Source organism: Pecten maximus, chromosome 4 (genome assembly GCF_902652985.1).
Source record: "Pecten maximus chromosome 4, xPecMax1.1, whole genome shotgun sequence".
Classification (NCBI taxonomy): domain Eukaryota; kingdom Metazoa; phylum Mollusca; class Bivalvia; order Pectinida; family Pectinidae; genus Pecten; species Pecten maximus.
Window position 1 is genome coordinate 49123884 of NC_047018.1, and position 26045 is coordinate 49149928.

General features: G+C 36.8%; 1 protein-coding gene and 2 long non-coding RNA genes across 3 annotated transcripts in view; all 3 read right to left on the reverse strand.

Moving 5' to 3' along the window:
- Window positions 1-25074, reverse strand: part of LOC117326606 — an 87660-nt gene extending 62586 nt beyond the window's left edge. The window contains exons 1-10 of the mRNA XM_033883364.1: window positions 24834-25074; window positions 23923-24021; window positions 23123-23218; window positions 11284-11379; window positions 9879-9974; window positions 7616-7711; window positions 6158-6253; window positions 4882-5016; window positions 3309-3443; window positions 2052-2192 (exon numbers count right to left, since the gene is read on the reverse strand). Of these exons, the coding sequence (XP_033739255.1) occupies window positions 2052-2192; window positions 3309-3443; window positions 4882-5016; window positions 6158-6253; window positions 7616-7711; window positions 9879-9974; window positions 11284-11379; window positions 23123-23218; window positions 23923-24021; window positions 24834-25044 (1201 nt within the window). The 5' untranslated portion in view covers window positions 25045-25074. The remainder of the gene's footprint in view (window positions 1-2051; window positions 2193-3308; window positions 3444-4881; window positions 5017-6157; window positions 6254-7615; window positions 7712-9878; window positions 9975-11283; window positions 11380-23122; window positions 23219-23922; window positions 24022-24833) is intronic.
- LOC117326340 lies at window positions 13055-13430 on the reverse strand. The gene is made up of 2 exons (XR_004532475.1): window positions 13341-13430; window positions 13055-13103 (listed from the first exon to the last, which is right to left on the reverse strand). It is a non-coding gene; the product is annotated as an uncharacterized LOC117326340 (long non-coding RNA).
- On the reverse strand, window positions 20888-21843 carry LOC117326337. Its single transcript, XR_004532472.1, has 2 exons — window positions 21495-21843; window positions 20888-21240 (listed from the first exon to the last, which is right to left on the reverse strand). It is a non-coding gene; the product is annotated as an uncharacterized LOC117326337 (long non-coding RNA).
- Window positions 25075-26045: the final 971 nt, after the last annotated feature.

The window sequence follows — 26045 nt, forward strand, 5'->3', positions numbered from 1 at the left end:
CAGAAGATACACATCTAATTTTAACGCTTTTCTTCACATCAGAAAAAATGCATTGTTTTGAAAAATCTAGAACAATACCATGACTTTTCATATATTCAGTTCCCAAAATTAATGGGTGTGAGGTTTCCTGCATGATATACACAAAAACACTGAAATATGTCATTCTGCTAGATTTGTGGCTTAATTTCAGAGTAGCTGTACCAATAATATTGACAGTGCTGTTGTTAGCAAGAGTTACCCTACTCGATGTAGGCTGAAAATCTGTGATACTAGGCAAAAATTTATCAAAAAATGTTTTTGATATGATATTTACACTGCTACCAGAATCTAGTAAACCTGTAATGTTTTGTGAACACAGACTGAAAGTTTGATACATAAAATTGTGTGTACTATTAACATTTTCTTCAAAACAATCATTAACATGTTCATCGACATCATCACTATCATTTTCATCAAGAGTACTAGTAGTAGTACAATCAAAGTCAATGTCCAATGTTGGGCCTGAAAGGTGGCCTACGCTTTCAGGCCTTGTCCGTTTAACGTTGGACAAGCAGGCGCGGTGTGTCCTGGGCGAGAACACAGTTGACAATGGGGATCTGGCATTGCCTCGGGGCATCGCAGACAGTTTTTGGCCTTATGCCCCCATTGTTTACACATTTGGCACTTAGAGTCTGGTATTTTATGGCCATTTCCAGACCAATTACAGTTCATTCTGATGTGGCCTTCACCACCGCAATGGAAACAGGTACGAGTTCCTCCACTAGAATCCTTGGACTTTCTATCATGGGGTTGTCGGGGATTAGGCTTCGTTCCTTTGACTTCAAGTGACTCCAATCGTTTACTAAGGCTTTGGAGTTGAGTGTTAATTTGGACAAAGATGTCAGATGTCTTATCCACCGGAGCAGGTTGAGGGGTGGCGGCTGCCGCCATTAGTCTACATGGGTCCTGTACCCTATATCCGTGAGCCTCTCCAATCTTGGCAGAATGCAATGCCTCCCGTAAGGTTGTAGCCTTGCCAGCCCTAACAAAAAATGCTGATTTGGAGGGTAGGCCCTCTATAAACTTTGCTGTTATGTCCCTTCACCGTTTTATGTAAAGTTTGCCTTTCTGTAACACGTGGGAATGGTAGTCCTCCAGTTGTTGTTCAGGTCTCAAAGTTAAAGTTCTGAAGGTGGTTTCCTCCGCTATGAGCGCGGGATTAGTATCTGAGCAAAACGTCCATAAACATTGCCTTGACATGATAAAAACTGGATCTATCGGAAGAAATCAAAGTTCCAAACCAAACCAATGCCGGGCCGGCCAAGTGGAGATGGAAAGCAGCGACGGCCTGAGGACTGCCGGTATCGATATTAGACAAAGTCAAATACGAATGAAATTCGGTAAGGAATTTCTCTCCGTCCTCCGATGTCATACCTGTGAATTTTTTTAATGTTTTTTTCAGGTAAAACAGCTGGAGTTTGCACAATTATTGGCTGGGTGGGCGCATATTGGGGCTGTAAAGACATCGGGGAGTGTTGGGGCAACATGGTACCCGCCATATTTCCTAGCATTTCTGGGGTGGGAGGTGGCGTAAAAGGATCCATCTCGATTACAGTTTCGTTCAGAAAAGTTCCATCCATAATAATCACTTTCAAAAATGTTCACCTGTTAGACGATTCGAATTCTCCACCATGTTATGTCGTTTGTTGATTGGGGAATAGTTGACATAAACTTTGTTAGGAAAAACGACGAGAGCATCCATCTTTCCTCCATCATTTATTTTCTTCATCTCGAAAAAGTAATTACAAAATCAACTTCCGGTATTAGTTTCCGGATTTAGGTATATACTAATAAAGTAAAAAAGAAACCGATTCCGGATTTGATTGTCTCCCCTTAGACCATATACATGATATAATCAGATATCTCACAGGCCAGTAAATACTATATATATAACACATGCGTTGAGCAGTAATACAACCATTCATTCTACATCTACAATATAACATAGCTAAACTATTGTTTGTTCAATAAGGATAGCGAATAATAATTTCATCATTACGGACTCTCTTTACCTTGGCTACAAGTAGTACCATTCCAGCCCGCCAAACACCCTTTATTTGGGTTTTTACAAATTCCATTCTCCTTGTTGCATCCGGGTTCAGCGCAGTGACATAGCATATTGCACCCCTTTTCAAATTCTCCTTCTGAACAAGCTGATAAAATGGAAGTTATATATCCTTATTTGTTTAATCATAAAAATTAAATAGCTTAGCTTAAAAAATATAGCTATCCTGTTAATGTCACTTCATAGAATCAACATCTGGTCAGAAAGTTAAGTACACAAATACATTCATATATCAGCATATATATAGCCAAATATATTTTTGTTACTCTTATGCTTGGCAGCATGCTATAGTTTATTTTATATAGTAACTTAAAGCTTATCATTATTTATCAATAAAAAGATGGGTGTCCAAACTGGCCATTTTGCGTTCCCTCATTCATAAACATAATATTTTCCAGGAAGATAGTTTAAGGTCAGCAATCTAATTAGAATCTAGATGGCCATTATCACTACGTTACATGAACCGCAGTGAGAATGACCATCAAGATTGTAATTAGATTGTAAGGTCAGCTGCATATTTGTTGTTATTAAAAACATCATTTTTTTCTGGGCTATCTCATAAGTCAAAGGTCCATGCGTGTAAAATTTAAATGTCACTCTGTGTTGATACACATACAAGATTTAAGGATGCTAGTGTCTGTTAAATACGTGCTTATTTCAATAAAAACAGTTAACAATAATGCAAGAAATTGGAATAAGTATGACCCAGTGAACTAACTTTACGTATCGTTTTTTGCAAATGTGGACGCAAACACTTTCAAAACATGAACCACAAACTTGTAATTTATCAACAACAAGCATGCCCTGATGGGGATCAAAGGACATTTTGTCAGCTAGTCCTGAAGATTCCTAGGGGCAAAAGAACGAGACACACAAGGGGGCACCTAGTCCATTTTCAGGTCTAACAGAAACTTCAGAAATTCAATTTGGAAATCGGATTTAAAAACAACTGTAGGTGTTTGTCAAGAGCATTGTCATTATTCAAACATGACAAACATGTAACTAAGTACATGTATACGTATAATATAGTACGTATATATCAATTTATCTTAAATAAAATTCATCCCTGTTCTTGTCCTTGTGGTATTGCATGTATGTTAACAGATGGTCTTAATTACTGGTAATGCTAACTATAGAATAAGTAAGTTTCTAGGGTAGTTATATTTTCTCTTAAAATATAGAGATTAGCAAGGTATAACCTTACATTTGCTACAGGTCTCTTCCTTCCAGCCAGCAGCACATCCGGGTACAATGCAGCGACCTGATACGGAATCACACCCTGGTGTATCGCAGTGACATACGCTGGAACAGTTCTCACCAAATCTTGTGTTTATACAAACTGAAAATTAATTCATGAAGCAAATAATCATTCATCAAGCAAAAATTTAGGGATATCAAATAAAAAAAAACATCACGATTATTTCGATGGATATGATCCATTGGGATGATGTGAGAGTTGGTTCAGTTTAATTTTTAAATTTAGTTAAATATAACTTTCTTACCTGACGGCTGATTGAAATGAAATATATATAACAAGACATCGCGGAACGATACTAATTCCCTCGCGGCAAACCCTGACGATGAACGTAAATTATGAATTGAACAGGCTGACACAAGTGGAATGTGATCTGTTTTATTAACAATACATTGATACTTTTGTATTTGAACTCCTAATGCGGAGGAAAATATGTGAACATATATGGTGACATCAATGAACGTGATATTATGTAGCACTCAGACAATTCATCAGGACCTCATGCTGCATATGTCTTCATTGTGCTGAGTAGTTTTTCAAGTATTGACAAAAACTGATATCAGTGGGTGTTAAAAATAATCTACAATAGCTTACTAGCCCAACATTGTATACAACACTCTGTTTTTATATCCTCTGTAGAAAAACTTGATGTAAGTAACTATTCCACAAAGTAGAATAACCGAAGCAAAAAATAGGTTCTTGGTTGCTGCATTTTGATATCCTCTATAGCAATACTTTATGTCAGAAATCTTTTTGCAAGTAAATTTTGTTTCACAAAGAGGAAAAACTTTGTGAAAACGAAAGGAAGAGGTATGGTTCTTGCACACTGCACTCCGCCTTGATGTGGTCTTGATGTTTACGAAGTTTGATGAAGTTATCATCCACGGTTTGAAAGTTATGCTCAGGACAAGGTAAATATTTTTAAAGGGGATTAACTCTGTGAAAACAAAAGCAAGAATTATGGTTCTTGCACTCTGCCTCAATGTGTTCTTAATGTTTACGAAGACTGATGAAATTATCATGCATGGTTTGAAAGTTATTCTCCGGGCAATTATATTACGTACTAGCTTACGGGCAGATTCCTGTATCCCCTCGGCGACTCGAGGGGATAATAAACTAATCTTGTATGGTTATCTCATTATGTAACATAATGCACATAACTGAGTTATCCTAATTATACAAAAGTTTCTGATCTAACTACGTATACAAAAATAGTAAAATGTTGGCATCCGGAACTTAATTGATACATTCTAAAGCTGAAACAATCAAACATAAAAATTATAACATCTAAGAAAAAGTTTGTTTTTTTTGCAAAACGTCACTTGAATGACCAAACTTCAAAATAACAAATAATGCTTAAATCAAAGTTGTAATAGGGATGTTAAGCATTTTTCATTTTGAATTTAAACAGTCCTTGTGGTTAATACATAAATGAACTAGTCGCGGTATTTAATATTTATCAATTATTACTGAAAGTAAACCACGTATCGAGCATCATTGAGAATCCAAAACAGCTTCTTACCCTGGCTGCAGCTCGCACCAGAGTACCCAGCCTGGCAACCCGGTATGAGGCAGACCCCGGTCTGATGGTTACACCCCGGCGTCTTACAATGACATCTTTGTAGACATTTCTCTCCAAATGTACCTTGTAAACAAGCTTAAACAGAACATATGCAAAATAAACTGCTTAGGAAGCAAAAACAGAGATAATTTCATGTTGCCACACAAGAAAAATGTGGGGTATACAACTGTTGAACAGATTAAAAAGGATATGCTTATATAAAAAATGACAGTTGAACAGTTAAAGCTCAATACAAGTGTTAATGTATTTACATTATACAACTGATGACCAAACTTAAATAAGATGCTGCAGTACATTCTCTGTTTTATGCTGGTATGAAAAAAAATGGAATACGCCCGTTCGCTTAGATTGCAATTCCTTTTTTTCCCTTTCATACCAGTATGACATTCCTATCAAAACTTACATAAGACAAAAAGTTAAAATCGCCCTCATACATAGAAAAAGGAATTGCAGACTGAATGTCACCCTGGAAGAGTCCTCTCTGGTTATTAAAGATATCAGAGAGGTCTTATTTCAGATTCGTGATTTTTTCCGCCATATTAGTTATTCCATTTCTTAATTTGTCTTTGTATCGCTAATTTTGATACATTGAACCACAAAATAATACGACAGTTATGTGATCGCACAACGCTCAAAAAATATCGTGAGCACATATTACGAAATAACTTACACGTGCTGCATAACATTTGTTTTCATTCATGGAACACATATGACCTGTAAATTTTTGCTATTAAAGTACCGTCCTTTTGTCTCGCAAATATTCTTGATGTTTTTGACGGCCTGGTGATGCATACAGCATGTCAGCTGTACATGTACATGTACCAGGATGGTAGACGCACTCCACAACGATTATTCATCTTGCTTTAAATATTGATTACATATAATACAATGTATATATATTTAAACAAGAAAGAAATGTTTCTATTTAAAATGAGTCGTTTCAACTGTTCTTTAGTTCTACATATATGAAATATCCTGTACATAATCTTGCCATCGCCGTCTGTCAAATGCCTGTACACACGTACATGTATACATGGGTACATGGATATATACATGTACGTTATTTTCTTAATTCACAAAAACAAAAACAAAAAAATATCGTGTTGCTACATAACACGCAACTTTATAAGTTTAGTCAAAGGCTGTTTTGAAACTGATGTAGCAAAAGTATAAACAATAATTGTTGCTGCAGAAAATGTATTAAATAGTAACTCACCTTCACAGGATCCTGTGTCCCGATCACACAGCATGTCCTTACAGTTTCCTTGACAGTTCTGATCACAGTTAGTACCGTACTTTCCAGGAATACATCCTGTAATATATAATGTCTCTCCGTAGCAAATGATACGTTATCGCAAATTATCGCTTGTAGTCTTTTGAATGTCATAGTATTACCATCGTTATTATCTCAATTGGTTTTCCACGACGACTGATAAGATTTCAAGCCAGACTTAAGTTATTTTTTATGAAATTTTCAGTGTTTGGTAATTTGTTGTGGTAATACGTATAATAATAAACAGATTGCACTGTTATAGAACGTACACAAGGGAAATCCATTATTTATTTTCGAGATGAATATATACCAGATCTATAAATTAAAACTTGATCGGACAACAAACTGAATAAAGATACAAGAGATGTAGCTATTTATTGAAAAGTTCTTCAGATACCAGATAATGAATCGCTACAGCTGCTACATGAGTATGTCAAATGAACACATCAAACCAATAAATGAAATAGAGAACAAGGTGAACACCCCATCTAACCTTGTATTTATTGGTTGTGAAATATTAAACAATACAAATAGGAGATATATTATAAATATGTCATAATAGTTAAAATTTATTGATGAACACAGATAAAATAATTATGTTAAGACATCGGAATTAAATCGAATAACGTAATATTAAGCATTTCAACCCATAATGTTGATCTAGCAAAATTGACGGTTATAATCGTGAATTAACATATAACCTATATTTTGAATTTATCAAATTATGAATTCAAGTATGTGTTGGAAAGCTTACTCACCATAACAATTCCCGGTGACTCTCTCACACAGTCGATCCTGACAATGTATTGAACATTCCTGTTCACATCTAACGCCGTACTTCTGAGGAACACAATCTGGAAAGTTTATAATATAGCATTCATTTACTTCTACAAACGTTTGTTATCTTATCTTACAATTTGCAGGACAGTTCTGATCGCATGTGTTTCCTTACTTTCCAGGAATGCATTCTAAACATATAGGACCCCTGCGTAATGATGATTAGCTTAAAGGATATCATTTAATCTTGTGCCAGTTGAGAGAATCACTGCACCACGTATTGCATTGACCATCAAATTAATGGCACAGGAAGTAAGTAAGCAATAACTCACAAATAGTTTACAGTGGACTTTCCATAAAAACCTATCCTTATAATTTGCAGGAAAGTTCTGATTACATTACATGTGTTTTTATACTTTCTAAAAACGCAGTCTGAAATTATAGGAACCCTCCCAAAAGGATGATTAGTTTAACGGCTATTATTTACCGCGGGGTAAGAGGAGAAACAGAGTACCAATTGACAAGCACTTTAATGACACAGTAGTTGGAATAAGTGGAGATAATCATTGCGCCTCGTAATGTATTGATTATCAAATTAATGACAGGTAGTAAGATATAACTCACCAATACAGTTCCCCGTGGACTTTTCACACAACATATCCATGCAATTTGCAGGGCAGTTCTGATCACATGTGATTCCGTACTTTCCAGGAATGCATTCTGAAAAGGAAGGAACCCTGTTACATGATGATTATTTTCACGGATATTATCTATCACAAGTTTGGTAAGAAGTATTGTGTGTTTGTTGAAGTAAATTTTCTATAAATACGATGCCGACGAAAACAATTACTTTGTTACAAGCTCACTATACAGATCCATTGATCCTTTTCATGTGTTTACTAGCACAACAATTTTTCCTTATTTTATAAGATGATGGATAAGTAAGAGTGCGTTTAAGATGTTAATTGCTAACAGTTAGGAAGATAGGAAAGCGTTGTAGATGGTTCAAACTCATAATAAACAGGTTTTTTGTTCAAGATCGTATGGCAATTAATGACATTGGTTATAAAATGTGACTTATCTTTACGTTTCCTGTGTAATTTCTGCGCCCAAGAGAAATACAATTGAAAATGATTAAAAGCTGGTTTTTATATCATGTTGTAGCACTTTTCAAATTGAGCCTACGGGAGATAAAAAGTAACTCAAGACCTGCCATAAAGACAGATATTTATATTAAAGAATCACAACACAACACCACTGTATTATGGGGAAATAAGGAAAAATCACAAAATATCTCTATATTGCATTATTTCTCCCTGTGACCTGCCACATAAACAAGCATGGAGATGATGCTAAAACAAACTTTTATCACTAGAATAAATAATGCACTATGAACCGACATTAAAATTATGCCTGCTACAGCTACGATAGAAAACGTTTCATCAACAGCAATGAAATTTGAAGATATACTACATTCGTCTATGGGCTGTGTGAAATTCAATTATTCCTTTTTTTCCAAACCATTGCTCTGCATTACATGATACATATCATAAACTCTATGTCCAGTTTATAACAACAGTGCATGTTTTGTTCAATAGAGTTAGGATTTATAACAGGAAATATGGAGTTTTAGATATTTTTGTACAAAGGAGGTGGTGCATAGGAGGGCTCACGGCGATTTTTTTCCCGGAAACATATTTTTGTCAAAAGCATAATATCCCCGATTATGTGGGAGGAATTAATTTCCATTCCTCAATGTATATATTCTTTTTTTGGTGATTTCATTATTTCCCTATCTAACTGCATAAGAAGCTAATGTTTTGACCACTAATTATTATAGAACACATTTTTATTTCCTATTTGTGAAACAAATTCACCCCATTTGTTTAAGGTTTAATTTTGTATATGAATCATCACGCTCCGTGACACTAAAATTAAATTTCAGCCTAATTTGATGTCTTCTTTGTGAAAATCATTGTTTTTAACTTTTCATTTAAAGTCTAATACCACAAAGTTATTAATGGAGTACTATCAAAATTTCCGGTTAGAAATAATCTATGGATATTCATAAACATTTAATGAAACAAATTTATTTGGTGAATTACTGGATATGCCAAGATTTTATTGTTAAATGCATACACCCCCGATTTTGGACAACATATCAAAGTACCGAAAGTACTGAAAAATAGAGGCAAATGCTAAAAATCCAACAAAAATAACAATGCAACCAGACTTTACTGCTTGTGGCAGACAGGGTGCTCCTTTTTAACCCTTGGGTTTTTAATACAATTTACTTCATGACCTTCCTTTGTAAGCAAAAATCTTTTGTTATCCAGTAATTTTTGATGATTTTTTTTGGTTGTGTATCAAGATTAATATGCAAACATGTTTTTAAAAGCAAAATTTGATAGTACTCCAACGATTATTACATTTTATCTACTTAACAAATAAAAGAAAATTTCAAGAAGGTAATTTTTTTTACTGATAATTTTGTTAAAAAAGTTGTAATTACACTTTCTATTATACAAATTCATGCTAAACACATATTTTTATAAAATATAACATCACATGAGACTATCAATGCAATATGAAATTTATCAAGTACTTTTGTACGAGAAATATACTGAATTTAAAAGGGAGGGTACACATTTTTTACAGAAATGATGTTAGGTGGCGCTGCGTATACAGCTTTTGCCAATTTTCGTTTTAGTGTCTAAAATGACATGTATTTGGTAAAAGTCTATCATAATATCATGCATAAAATAATATTCGGCCGTGGACCGCCATGCACCACCTCCTTTACAATCATACAATTTATTTTCAAAAAAAAACAAAAAAAAACAGCATTTGACCACTATATTAATGACAGCAAATAGATGTAACTCACCAATACAGTTTCCCGTGGACTTTTCACACAACATATCCTTACAATTTCCAGGACAGTTCTGATCACATGCGTTTCCGTACCTTCCGGGAATGCAGTCTGAAATCATAATAAACCTTGCAAAATGATGATTATTTTAACGGATAGTATGTATCACTTCAGTATCACTTTCTCAATAGTACCGCATTGAATTATTATCTCCCTCATATGTCTGGCTTAGTTTTTAAGATAATTATATAACAAACTACCAATTAGTTTATTTTAAAGTTTGGAAGGAAGTTTGTTGTGTTTGTGGAAGTAAATTCCTTATACATCTGAAGCCGACGAAAACAGTTTCTTTGTTAAAGGCTCACAATACAGATCCATGGATCCTCTTCCAGTGTTTACTAGCCAAATTAGCTAAATTATTTAAATGAAAATATCTTAAATACATTTATATTATTTTCAGTGATAAAAGATGACTATATGTAAAACTATATTTGTAAATATAGTATGAACATAAGGACTGTGTCTTGCTTTTCCCTGTGGATTTATGTCCAAGGTCAGTTAATATTTTAACAGAATATGAAAATGAGCAAATAATTTGTTTGATATCCATTTTCCATGTCTGGGGATTAAACGCTGAACTATGGTGTCTGGGGATTAAACGCTGAACTGTTCGGTAGCTCGTCAATGTCTTTATGTTAAGTATACATTGATGTACAGTGTTGCAACTTTATCTTCAGACGACATTACATTATTTACAGTCTACACGTTGCGTCTGAACCAGCTGAAGTTTTATGTCGTGTTCTCAATGTTCGCGTTTGTATTCGTATATTAGATAATGAAATATGCTTAGAATGACCCTTGCTTAAAAAAACCGGAAACTATATATTATATTAGTAACTGCAATGAAATTGACGCCATTTACGCATGACATTTTCAACCAATCGAGTCGAAAGAATCACGGCGCCACTTGTTGACCACCAAATTAATGACACAGAAAGATAAAACTCACCTATACAGTTTCCCGTGGACTTTTCACATAACATATTCTTGCATAATTTAGATAAAAATGTGAGGATATGACAATTCATGTCTTTGGTTATAAACTCCGACTCATTTATACGTGTACTGTGTATTTTCTACACCCAATTTCTCCAATAACTAATGGTTAATTAAAGTGATTTTGAGTTTCCTCAATCTTATGAGTTTAACCCACTGATTGTCATACTGATAGTATTATTTTGAAGATGAAATCATAGCATGTATTTCATTGTTATTAATAAGATTTGTCATTATTAATTATATGAATGTATTATTGCTATTGAAATTGAATATTGGATACACGTCTTGATGAATTTCTTAACCTATTAAAAACTTTCTCGATTTCAGACAGAAATATATATTTAAAATAGCTGTTGCTGACCGTAACAGAAACCGTTGACTTTCTCGCATAGACTATTCAGGCAATTTGCAGAACAAGCATGTTCACATCGAACGCCGTACGTCTGAGGAACGCAATCTGATAACAGAAGAGGGAATAATGATTAGTAATATATAGTATATAGTAGTAATCGGCTAAGGAGTGGGCGTAGTCTTACCAACTTAGTAACGCCCTAAAATTTGTATACACAACTGACTGTAGTTAATTTATATTTGCAATCATTTAGTAGAAATAGAGATGAAACCATTACCTGAAAACATCTTCACCTAATGAATACCAACATGTCCATTCAGTGTTACTGATTGGCTGCAAAAATCACATTTATAAACTTTTTTCCCGATCGCATGTAATGAATCCGTTCTCTGTAGACCTACTCGTAAACACCTCGTGTTCTAATTTAATTAACCCGTTTATCATAGCAGCAAGATCAGATACGCAAGCAATCAAAACATATCAAGAAATCATCTTTGCTACTTATATTGCGCTATTACCAGTATAATGGTCGTAGAGACAAATAGATTAGGATGGAACGCATTCGAGGCTCGGGGATGATGGAGGGGTTTTGATATAGACTTTAACCGTTTTTGCAATGTTGGATTTAGCATCGGTATTTAAATATATTTCATCATTTATAAGTAGCTATGAAGCTTGTATGTATCTAAGGAAAATAGAGCAGGCTCTAATGGTATTTCGGTATTTTCTATCATGGTCAAAAACTCCAAAACCAGTCTGCTTGCTGCTATTATCATTCATGTTTTAACCAAATTTGATAAAGTACCATTTTTTTCTTTACAACCAACGACATCATTAGTAGTTTGGTGTGATAGTGCCAATTGTTTTATATCAAAAATATCGCTTATGAATTCGCATTCCTTAACTATTGAAGCTCATGTAGAGTTGCGCCCTTTTCATTTTCGAGTATCTAGTGGTAACTGATTTTCACAAATTCAAGTATCAAGTTCATAATGCATTGTGTAATTCTATGCACAACAACCAGATATACGCTTAGGATACATTTGATACATTTGTAAATAAAGTATAAATATAAGGACTGCGTTTGCTTTTTCCTGTGAATTGATGCCCCTGGTTATTTAATGTTCAAACAAAAAATGAAAATGAGCAATACAGAGTACATTTGCCATTCAAACATTAGACGAAATATCTTTTTTTTTCATGCCTGGGGATTAATGTTGCACTCTATTAAACTCATTAATGTCTTTATGTAAAGTATACAATGATCTGCTTTGTTATTATTTATTTAATTATTATTTACAGTATGTGCGTTGAGTCTGCACCAGCTGCAATTGTATATCGTTACCTTCGCGTTTGTAATCGTATATCATATAATGAAAAACAACAGTAGACAATGCTTGGAATAAAGTAAACGGAAAAAAACGGAAACTATCGAGCCAGGTGTACACTTCCATCATGAGATTTACTATCACTAGTTACTGTTGTCATGAGGTACTCAACAACAGAGACAAGTTCCAAAATGGTATAATGGGTCGGCGTTATCTTTTCTCGGGTATCGATTATATAAATTATATTAGTAACTGCAGTAAATATTGTTGTGAACTGAACGGTGATATGTGTAGCAGTTATATAACATTATTTTGTATGTAAGTTTATTTTGTGAATATATGTGCCTTAGTTAACAGGAGTTGATGATAAATGATAGGGTATATGAGATGGATCGCAATCAATTTATTGTAGTAGAGTTGCATGTTTGTATACAAATAACGTACACTCTGGGTGAGGTCTCTGTCATTTATTCGAGAATGTACCAGGGTACATGTATAACCCTGTAACAAAATAACAATCGATATAACATACATACTATACACTGACACTGATTAAACATACATTTAGAGCACAACGCTTACTAAAGATTTCTTATATTACAGCGATCCGCTATAAATACAATAGTTGCTTAATGATACATACATTACTATAAATACTAATACCATTACTTTCACATATTAATTACTCAGGTAATTCAAATAACAGATATTCATTACTAAAAAATAACACATAGCTACCTGCGTGTGGCGCAGAGCCGTATCTACACAGACCTTGTGAAACTCCCAATACTATGAGAAATTCAAACTGTAAACAAAATATAAATGATTAAGTATCACTTTCTTAATCTTAAGACTAGAACATTAATTTACAAAGAATACATGAAACTATTATGACCTTGAAAAGATCCATTGTCACGTACATTATGACATATAAATTATCACCAAAATTACAATACAAAGCATTAACAACGCTTTGTCAGCTTAATATATGGAGATATACATATGATAATTAAATATTTAAAAGACTTACAACATCTTTCAAACAAAGACAACACTTACATTACAAACACGTCCGTACGGTCGTCGTGTCCAACTCGGAACTGACACCTACCCGAGACAAAGACAAATACCCGCCAAGTGACCAAAACACTGACCAATGAAAACAACTGACACAACTTTACGTAATACGTACAAAACCACACCATAGAATACAAACGTAGAAAACCACATAAACACGAGTAACAAAACGCAATACCTCTGTACGCTATATGAACCACACAACGGGATACGACACGCGGACAAACTAGGAACACGATAGCGAGCACTTACGGTGGGCGCGGACATACAAATCAGTGTTCTTTACGGCGGGCGCGGACATACAAATACGATAACAGCTTGACCCTGCTACATCTTCCCCTACTTTGTAGAAGGTCGTCCACGACATTGTAAAGAAGATAAATGTATAGCTAACTGTAAAAGAAAATTAAGTTAGTTTAAAAAGACAAATTTGCAATATTACGATAATATTAATTACATCACTGCAAAGAAATGCAAATAATCTTTAAACCTTCAAAAGAAAACTTATTTGCATTTAATAACATACTATTTACAACAGACAGGCATATTGACCTCCAGCAACAGGTACTGATGCTGCAAACAAGAAATATGTGAAATCGATTACGACAAAAAAAAATATATAATCACCTGAAAATCAAAAACTGGAATCAAAATAATTCATTTGATTTTAGTAAGGTGAAAAATATACATTTTAAGAGGTTAAAACAAAAGACAAAATTAAAATCAAATCACTTCCCAGTGATAATGCTTAAAATTGCCGTAGCAACTTCCCCTCCCTTGTCTTTGAAGAGGTCGGAGGAAGACAGCTTGGTGAGAAAGTGGGCTCGAGACATCCAATCCGGTTCTCCTTGTTGCTGAGCACATACATAAGCCCCACTTCGCATCCACTCTGGCTTCCTCCGTTCTCTTCGCGACGATCTTCTGGGTTGATGTTCCTCACCATCTTCATCAGAATCGTCATCATGTTCTTCCTCAACATGCTCCAGTATATCAACCTCTGTTGCTTCTGAGAGGGCGTCCCCTCTCTCCTCTGTTTCCGCAACGACCTCTTCATCAGAGATGGTGTCAGAGTTAATCCTGTCTAGATTTGTCCTCGTATATACCATCACATCCTCATCAGACGACGATGTTGACTCTGAAGTATCCTCATCTGTGTTGACGGGGATAGCCTGTCTCGTCTGCTTTGTCTGCTTAGGTCGTTGTCGTCTCGGAGCAGGTATCGGAGCCTTAGGATGTCCGGGCAGAAAACTAATAGGGAGTAGGAGATTTCGATGAAGGGTTCTGGTCCTTCCTTCCCCATCCTCTCTTCTAAGTTCAAACACCGGTACATCCTTGTTGGGTTGAGCTATGACGACATATGGACACTCCTCCCATTTATCCGCTATCTTGTGTGTACCTTCAAAGGCTACAACCTTGACCAGCACTCGGTCTCCAACGGTAACAGCAGAACCTCGCACCTTGCTGTCATAGACTTTCTTCTGGCGAGATTTGGCAAAATCAGAGCTTGATGATGCAAGAGCATAGGCATCTGTCAGCCGTTTTCGTAAAGAGTCCACATACGAAGTCAAGGTTCCTGTGGGTTTGTTTTTGGAAATTCCAAATGCTAAATCTATTGGAAGTCTTGGGCTTCTGCCAAACATTAGGAAGTACGGGGTCTGTCCTGTTGACTCTTGCTTGGTACAGTTGTATGCGTGAACCAATGCTGCGGTGTTTGACTTCCAATCTCTTCTCTGCTTCCCTGTCAATGTTCCAAGCATCCCTATCAGTGTACGGTTGAACCTCTCACAGAGTCCATTGCCCATCGGGTGATATGGCGTGGTGTTGGATTTCTCTATCCCGGTTATCGCACACAACTCCTTCATAAGATCACTCATAAAGTTAGGCCCTTGGTCGGTATGAATTCGTTGCGGCAGTCCGTAATAAACAACAAAGTTGTTAAAAAACACTTCTGCCGTGGTACGAGCTTTCTGGTCCTTGGTTGGTATCGCAATGGCATACTTAGTAAAATGATCGGTGATGACTAATATGCTATCGTGTCCACCTTTCGACTTCTCCAGACTAAGAAAGTCCATACACACTAACTCAAGGGGCCAACTTGTCCGAATGTTTACCAGAGGTGCCCGGGAGTTGAGTGGGGTCTTCATCCGTATACATCGGTCGCAGTGCTTGATCCATTTTTCAACATCTCTTCCCATGCCAACCCAGTAAAATCTGTCCTGTAGCAAAGAAAGAGTCCGATCACGTCCCTGATGGCCCATTTGGTCGTGTACCATAGAAATTACTGTAGCGATCTGGCAACGAGGCAACACTTGGGTCACAACTGTCTCACCGTTCCGAATAGCTTCTCTGCACAGGATCCCATCCATTATTGTTAACCTTGCGAAGTTCTTTAAGAACACTGAATGTTCCATGGTGTTGGGAAGATCCTGTCGTTGGGGTCTAATGCCAGTCCTAACGATGTTTCTCCATCGTGATAATACAGTATCCTGCTCCTGTGCAGCAATCATGTCGACCGGGGTAATTCCAGCTGAGTCGCTGAAAGGATCAAGGGCGGCTGCTGACATCGAGATAGTATCGATAAGTGGTGAGCCCTGTAGGCTGTCGTTAATTGCCTTGATCATGTCGTTGGTGATAACACAGGTCTCCTCACCATTCTCCAGTAACGGATGGCGTGACATGGAGTCAGCATCTCCATTTCTGATTCCAGGGAGGTACTTAATCTCAAAGTTGAAACCTGCCATTGCTGCTACCCATCTCTGTGATGTGGCGTCCAACTTAGCTGAGGTGAGAACATAGGTAAGAGGGTTATTATCAGTCAGTACCGTGAATCGCCTTCCAACCAGGTAGTCGCTAAACTTTTCAGATATAGCCCACTTGAGAGCTAAGAACTCAAGGCGATGCGCTGGGTATCTCGATTCCGGTTTCGATAAGCCTCTACTTGCGTAGGCAATAACTCTCTTTGACCCATCTTGCTCCTGGTAAAGCACTGCACCTAGTCCAAGTGAAGAGGCATCTATATGAAGCTCGAATGGGTGACTATCAGGACTAAAGTCGGGATATCCCATTACCGGTGGCCCACATAAGCATGACTTTAGAGTGTTGAAAGCCTCTTCTTGTTCAGCTTCCCATTTCCATTCTTGGCCAATCTGGGGCTTAGCTTTCTTGCTGCTCTTTCCAGTCTTTGTAGGTGCAGGAGTCAGGATCGTCAAAGGCTTAGCTATACGGCTAAAATTTTGGATAAAACGACGGTAGTAGCCGATGAACCCCAAGAATTTTCTCACTTCTTCTGGTGTTGTGGGTCTTGGCCAGTTGGTAACCCTTTCTATCTTGTCTGGATCCGGTTCGATGCCATCCTCAGAGACAACATGGCCAACGTACTTAACCTTCCGCTTAAAAAGTGAGCATTTGTCCGCTGAAAGCTTAAGTCCTGCATCCGAAACCCTTTGTAGTACTTGCCTCAGGTTGGATAGGTGACCTTCATATGACTTTGCGAACACTATCACATCGTCAATGTACACATAGCAAATGGTGGTGTGAAGTTCGCCCATCACATCTTCCATCAGCCGCTGGTAGGTTGCAGGGGCGTTTGCTAAACCAAACGGCATCCGGTTATATTCCCAAAAACCCAGTGGACCGATGGTAAATGCTGTCCTTTCCTTATGTTCTTCAGCGATCTCCACCTGATGGTATCCAGACTTCATGTCAATCACTGAGAAGTAACGGTTACCTGCAAGGGAGTCTAACATCCAATCGATCCTAGGCAAGGCGTAGGCATCCTTAATAGTATGTTCGTTGAGCTGGCGATAGTCAACACACATTCTTAGAGCTCCTGACTTCTTGCGTACCAAGACAACATTGGATGTCCAAGGGGAATGTGAACGACGTATGATACCAGCTGTCAACAACTGCTGAAGATGGCTTCTTACTTCTGAAAACATGGTGGGAAGAATCCGTCTGCAACGCTGTTTAAATGGCGTAGGATTGTCTAGGTCAATCCGGTGCTTGACGACATCTGTATGACCAATATCTGTATCGGATGTAGAGAAACTTGATCTAAACTCCTCTAACAGTCGTCTAATTCCAGCAACCTGATCCTCCGTGAGGCCTTCCTTCTGTATCTCAACCTTGTCAAGGACATCAGCTTCCTCATCTGTGATAGATATCTGGTTAATGTTTTCAACAGTCACTGGGTGTATCTCACATAGTAAAGCTCTTGGTTGAAGAGTTATGGTCCTTGACGATAAGTTACTAATGTGTATAGGAATCCTGGCTTTCTTGTCATAACTATAAGACACTAGAGATGGAGTTATCTCGAAATCTTCAGGCACTTTAGATCCAGGAGCAGGCTGTACCACGGCACACACTGGGGGGTAAGCTAAAGACTTATCCATGAATCCCTGTATAGTGACATCGGTATTGGGGTGTATGGTGACTGGTTTCTCCTGAGCACTCCGAATAATTGCTAGACGATCATTGTGTCGCTCTAATTCTTTCTCTCGTAGCGTCAGACATCGAAACGCTAGGTAGAATGGAGTCAATAAACCGGCTTTCTGAAGAAAATTGGTTCCGTGGTGTGTCTCCACCTTACACATCAATCCTGTCATGAGATTGGTGCCAATCAGTAGTGGTACTTGCGAGTTATAGGGACTTTGGGGTACAACTAAGAGGAGACAGTCCCTCATCTTGCTGTCCTCGAGTCCAAGGCCAACTCCGCTAAAAGTAATATTTACCTGAATGAATCCTTCATAAGGTAGCATCTTTCCATCAGCACACTCAATCCGTAAGATGGAGTCGAGAGATCTAATCTCCAGGTGTGACAAATGTTCCTTGTAAAATTCTTGACTCACTGTGGACACGGTAGAGCCAGTATCCAACAATGCTTTAGTAGTGAAACCTGATATGTCAATCTTTATTTCAGTAGGGGTACCCACAAGGTCAGGTGGTTGCCTTACCTGCTGCGAGTAGACTGTGGTGTTCAGGCCAAGCGTTTCCCCTGCACTCCTGGCCCCTGTCCATTTAAAGGTTTCCCCTGGTGGTCAGTAAGTGCCCTGCAACCCCTGCTGATATGACCTTCCCTTCCACAGCGGTAACAGGTTGGCTCACTCCTCGTCTCCTGACCGGACTTTTCATACTCTGACTTTCCAGGTTGCTTTCCCTTAAACTTGTTCTGTCTTGGATAAGGATTCTTTCCTTGTTGATTCTGTCCCAAAGTTTTAAAATCAACAGACAGTTGGTTAATCATTCCTTTGATCTCGTCCATCTCCGTCCTGGATACTGGTTCCTTAGTCTCAACTACCACTGCTGACTTGCCAGGTTTGGGCGTTGGCTGTTTCCCTTTCTCCTCTGCTCTGCCTGTATGGTCCTGCTCAACTCGGCGGATGGCTATCCTGAGGCTGTCAAAACTTCCGGGAAGAATGTATAGATGTCCAGTGGCATCCTTTAGTCGTCCGTTCAGCCCAGACCAGAAAACTGTCCTCAACATCGTGTCCTGCTTGCTAAGGGGTATGTTGTTTGCATCGGCAGCCTTGGTAAACAAGTCCTCGACTCTGCAACTCCAGGCTGATACAGTCTCAGAAGGCTCCTGTTTGGCACTAAAGAAATTAGCCAAGAGCATCTCTGGCTGCTCCACAATGCCGAACACGCTATCCATCTTGGCCAAAATTTCCCCTACGCCAGCCTCTGGTGGGAGTCGTGACCTTTCTCTGAGGGCTTCCCCTTTCAGACTGCTTCTAATGGCCTGGGATACTGTCTGCTGTGGATGACCTTCCTTGATGATGCATTCTACCTGGCTTCGCCATACATCATAAGTAGTTTCCTTCTTGTCATCTCCAGAAAATGGGGAGATCTTCGGGAAGTGCTGCATAGACGAGGATGGGTACCGTGTCTTCACTTCCTCCTGAACAGCTGCCTTGGAATCTGCTCCCTCTTGGGCCTGTATATGTTGACTATGTTCCGACATCCATTTCTGAAAATTCTCTACAGAATCCACGTTCGGCTTACTCTTAAGAGTCTTAAAAATATCAAGGAGCTTACCTATCTCCTCATTCGACATATCTTCCATGATTGAATAGGTATATTTACATAAAAAAAATAACACAACACTGAAAAAAAACAACCGGGGATAATATAATAATACAATATCCAAGACTAGCCACTGTTCCTTACCTAAAACAGTAGTACAACAACTCTAAGTGGATATACAACTTCTTTCCCCTCTCCTAGAAATTTGTCATCCTGAAAATTGTAAAGTCAATATACATTGTATGAACAAAAAGGAAAACCTGAAACTAATTCTAAATATAAATAAACACAAATTTTAGGTTTCTGAAATAAATGAAAAAATTATAATAATAATGATGTGAAAACAAAAGCAAAAAAAAAAAAAAAAAATAAAAATATATTAATAAACAGTAGTCAAATTGCCGAGATGTTTCGCGAATCGGTTCCTGTTAATTACACGATAGTGATTGTAATCGCGCTAAGTAGGTCACATTACAAAACTAGACAAAACCGAAACTGAAACTAAGACCAAAATGTGGCACAACTGTCAGAAAAAAAAACTAAACAAAAACCAAAGAACTCACCTTCTGTAGAATGAGAATAAATAATCCAGCGAAAAAACACAACGACAATCCCAGTCCTAGTCGTCATAGGTCAACACTGACACACACAGTTGACACAACATGAAATTAGCACACAAAAGCAAAAAAAAAAATAATTAAATAAATAAATAAGTCACACAAGTATACATAAATCCAGTGAATAAACACAAAATAGAATTAATTAATAATCCGGAATTAAGTCAGTCTAGTTGTAGAACAAGTCACAGTATTGAACAGTTCCAAGAAATCCAAGTTGAAACAGCAGTAGAATAATATAAACTGTCACATGGAGAAAACGTTGTTTTTACCGGAAACAGGAAACTGGTAGGAAAGTCTACACATGCGCAGAACAGCAAGACGCTCTCGGAGATAACCGAACAATTACGAACAATGACGGTCAGGCGATGACGTCAGCAAATGCCGGAGATCTACGAGTAGTGACGGACAATGAGAATCGGCCCAATCCGGAGACTCACGAAGACCGCAGGAGTGGATATTTGGCGGGAATCTCAGTATGTTAGGTCGTTTCTTCGATGAATGACAGGTCACTGGGGGCTCCTTTGTAGTAGAGTTGCATGTTTGTATACAAATAACGTACACTCTGGGTGAGGTCTCTGTCATTTATTCGAGAATGTACCAGGGTACATGTATAACCCTGTAACAAAATAACAATCGATATAACATACATACTATACACTGACACTGATTAAACATACATTTAGAGCACAACGCTTACTAAAGATTTCTTATATTACAGCGATCCGCTATAAATACAATAGTTGCTTAATGATACATACATTACTATAAATACTAATACCATTACTTTCACATATTAATTACTCAGGTAATTCAAATAACAGATATTCATTACTAAAAAATAACACATAGCTACCTGCGTGTGGCGCAGAGCCGTATCTACACAGACCTTGTGAAACTCCCAATACTATGAGAAATTCAAACTGTAAACAAAATATAAATGATTAAGTATCACTATCTTAATCTTAAGACTAGAACATTAATTTACAAAGAATACATGAAACTATTATGACCTTGAAAAGATCCATTGTCACGTACATTATGACATATAAAATATCACCAAAATTACAATACAAAGCATTAACAACGCTTTGTCAGCTTAATATATGGAGATATACATATGATAATTAAATATTTAAAAGACTTACAACATCTTTCAAACAAAGACAACACTTACATTACAAACACGTCCGTACGGTCGTCGAGTCCAACTCGGAACTGACACCTACCCGAGACAAAGACAAATACCCGCCAAGTGACCAAAACACTGACCAATGAAAACAACTGACACAACTTTACGTAATACGTACAAAACCACACCATAGAATACAAACGTAGAAAACCACATAAACACGAGTAACAAAACGCAATACCTCTGTACGCTATATGAACCACACAACGGGATACGACACGCGGACAAACTAGGAACACGATAGCGAGCACTTACGGCGGGCGCGGACATACAAATCAGTGCTCTTTACGGCGGGCGCGGACATACAAATACGATAACAGCTTGACCCTGCTACATTATCATCTTCGCTTGCCAAAGCTTCTGATTGCGTTACACTCAACGATCCCCCGGCCGATATAGTCAGCTCTGGCCCTTTCGCGGTTATACGAAATTACCGCGGCACCCTTTATGCATGACATTTTCAACCAATCAAATCGAGAGAATCACGGCGCCTCTTGTTGACCACCAAATTAATGACACAGGTAGAAATTATTCTAACGGATATTATTCCACTGTTTACTAGCAGAGCAAGTTAAATAATTTAAATAAAAATGTGAACATATGGCAATTCATGACTTTGGTTATAAACTGTGACTCATTTGTACGCGTGCTTTGTATTTTCTACACCAATTGTCCCTCATAAGAAATGGTTAATTGAAGAGCTTTTGATTGACAATTTTCTTGTTTATTTTTTTTGTTTTTGTAATTTCTAATGATGACAAAACGAGGTTTTAATGTAATCACAGTGTAGATATATTTCTACACAAGGGATTTGATTTGGTTTGGTTTATTTTGTTTAACGTCCTATTAACTGCTAAGGTCATTTAAGGACGGCCTCCGTGCGACATTTATTTTCTAATATTCTCTACTTTAAACATCCACAGTAGTTAAATGTGCATTCCATCATATCCCACTTTTACAGTAAATGTATCGAGGGATGACGCAACCGAAGTCTAACCGACTTCTTTGGCGTGGAAGTTACGCAATGTATTTTCCAAGGTAAGCATATAATTATCAAAGTATAAGATTGCTTTCTTATACAAATAATAATCCTCGGTAGGCCCATTCACAAATATAGAAAATAAGCTTAATCTCACCAATGTACTTTTTTTTCAAAGTATTGCGCCTAAAATATTTGATGCGGAACTTCATTCGTTCGGAATGCATCGGTAATTACCTGTTTTTACCTGGTAGTATCCAGAATCTTCCGTGAGATACTACGCAGCATTCGGGCTTATGGAAGTAGGTTGTTTGATAATTGGAGCCCCGGTTACCTTCATCTCTTGCATATGTATATCTTTATATGAACGGCATATCTTATTTTTCATATCATTTATAATGTAGCCCTGTGGTTAATCGGAAACATGCCAGGTAGTGCCGTTATATATTCCTTAAATATTGCGTTGTGCATTGTTGACTGATCCACAATCACCAGGTTCATGAAAATGATTTGCATGGTACCTGTATGTTGTGATGACATGGATGAATTGCATTTTCATAGAGATTTAGGTATTTTCTCATGTTCATTTTAAAAAGTATAACATTAACACGCATGCGTAATGTCTTACTCATACCTAAACAGGCGCCAGCGTCCAAAGTGCAAAGACTGTTTTTACAATTTGAGGGACAATCCGAGTTACAGTAGATGTCATATTTCCCTGTCAAGCAATCTGAAAGGAATGAAAATGTTTAAAATACATTTCAACATTGTGAGATGCTCTTTCATGTGATAGACGTTGCTGCACAAGGAATGCTTTTAACAGGAATTTAATAATACAATTAATTCTTTGCCTCTGTATATGTAACTACACGATGATTGTTCATATTCGAACATGCATTAAATGTTAATGCAAGAATTGGCTATTAATTATTCATTTAATGACAACACCAATGCCCCGTTTATCACATAACCAGATCACATCTCTTTATAGGACATTAAGTGAGACGTGTTCTAAGATCGTTGATATACTTGATGGTAACAAACTAATACGATAACTCTAATAAGAAAACACAGTAATAAGATAAACCGTATTTCCTGTGTATTACATTAATGTTGTAAAACATTAAAAATGTCTTCTGAGGGATATCTGTTGGAACAGACATTCTGTATACTCCGTGGTGCTGATTTTTTTTCAAGTGCGAAATATAAATGGTGCATTATTCTACGCATGACCACACCAAGTTAAATAACTCAAAGGTAAATACATAAATATGTATCTACATATTTTAAATGCCTTCGATAAATTGAGTTTTCTACTAAACCCTCTTGTCGGCTTGTTTAAATTGGTTCACCAGTTATCTTATTATGTTACCGGTACATCTATATTTTCTTTTTTTTTTACATTTTTTATTAGTATATATAATGGTAACTTACAGAAACAGACACCTGTTGTGGAGTTACAGTTACCACCATAACACGCTGGTGGACAAGGACTGTTACAGTTTCCGTCACCGTATTTCCCTACTTGACATCCTGTTGGAAAGACAAATGTCTGTTAGTCCATACATTGACAAGCGAATTAGTTTCCATTTCATCTACAATACATACCCCGATAAACGTATTCTAAAAGAAGCGTAATATACATGTAATGTATTCCTGTCTTAATATATACCATCTTTAATCAGATTTAGCTAAGAATTCAACTTCATTTTCAAAATAAATATGACATTGTTGTTTACAAAGATCGACGGCAATTCATGTATATTTAGAGGGGGGAAAGAAAAAAAAGTAGTGGACGGACGGATGACCGGATAAATGAATTGGGCTCTCAGTCAATTAATGCCAGATAATATTTTGGCACTTTAGCTCTACATTAATTTTGAATAATTGATTCAATAATTTGGACTATTTAGTTAAGATTGTATTTTTCAGCCCTGGTTTGACAAGCTAAGAAAGGTATTGCCATACTATCGTTCTGATCAATATGAGATAAGGTATAAATCCAACACAATTTCACATCTTTTCAATTAAACATTAATGTATTATTACAGGTATATCTACTGCTGTATTACCAGTTTTCTGTGATATTTACAACATTACTCAATCATGCAAAATGACCTTTCGGTGTGTTTATTTAACAACACAACCTGATGTATACGCAACGACATTATCGGACAACATATATATTTTCCCTAGATTTTGTAAGTACGTTTTCTCTCTAAGCATTTATAGCAGATTAAAGCTAGGAAAAAACGTATTTGAATTATATCAATAAAACGTTTTTATATAACATCACTTCACCAAATTAGTTTATTTCAGCCAATACTAAAAAGAATCATACTCACCAAACACCTGTACCTCGCACAACTCCAGAATAGCGTCATCACTATACCAGCTGTATCGTTTTGGGTTGTTCCTATAGTTGTACACGGTCACATACCGACCTACATACGGGCACTGGTGTGTTATCACAAGCTGTACAGCATCTTCTAGTACTACTAGTGTCCTCGTAACACAGGACACCGTCTCTTGGTGTGATGGTGGTATTGGATACATAAAGCTGGTATCCTGCCAATCTGTGCTGAAAACCATCTGGAAAGAAAACAACAATCAGCAGGTAGATAACCACTTTAATAGGCACAGATGAGGATAAATATCAACGTAAATGTCGAATGTTAATAATCCCAATCTTACATCAATAGGAGTTTTATTTCGGAAGTCTTTGCAAGTTTACCAATATCATTTAACTAAGCGTCACAAAGATCGCCTTCTGTGGGAGAATTGGTAATATTAGATGCATATCGGTTCATAGGTGGTCATTGTCTGCTGGTAATCAATTATGACGGGTAATTGTTATCGGTATGTTAAATTGCAAATAAGTTATAAAAAAATTGAATCGGTAAATAATATCAGATAGTAAGAAAGTGTGTGAATTATGGCACAAATAGCCGAAACGGGTTTTAGATGACAATTAACCGATTCAGATTTAAATCTTATTCGATAACTCTAGATTGTTATTTTGAACTTCGTTACAATTGCTGTACTAATGACTTTTTTTTATAGATTTTATATGTTCTGAATTATTGACCAATCAAATTGTCTTCTTCCAAAATTGAGCCGTCCTTAAATTACCCGAGCTGTTTAATTATTAATTTCAAGTCAACAGTAATATACCATTTATCACATAACCAGTGTTGATAAACCAAATAAACTGACAAATGGCGCTTAAAATTATACCTTCCTATTTGATATGTCTTTTATAATGTTTTGTCAAAATATTCGTCGTAGGTTTCTCAGTGAATATGTCTTTAAATCTTATTTAACTTAATTAATTTTAACCTACTGGGTATACAGGTGCATGTAATAACAAGTTTGTTACCATAACTAATATTCCCCCTGAATACTTTTTTTTATAATAGCTCTCGATCAAATTACAATGTGAAGTAAATTGTCTTCCTTACTGTACATTGCAAGAAATTGAGTCTGAAATGGTATTCAATGTGCGAGAGTCATTTTTGTCAATTCACAGTTAAGAGTAGTTAAGAGTTTCGTTAGAA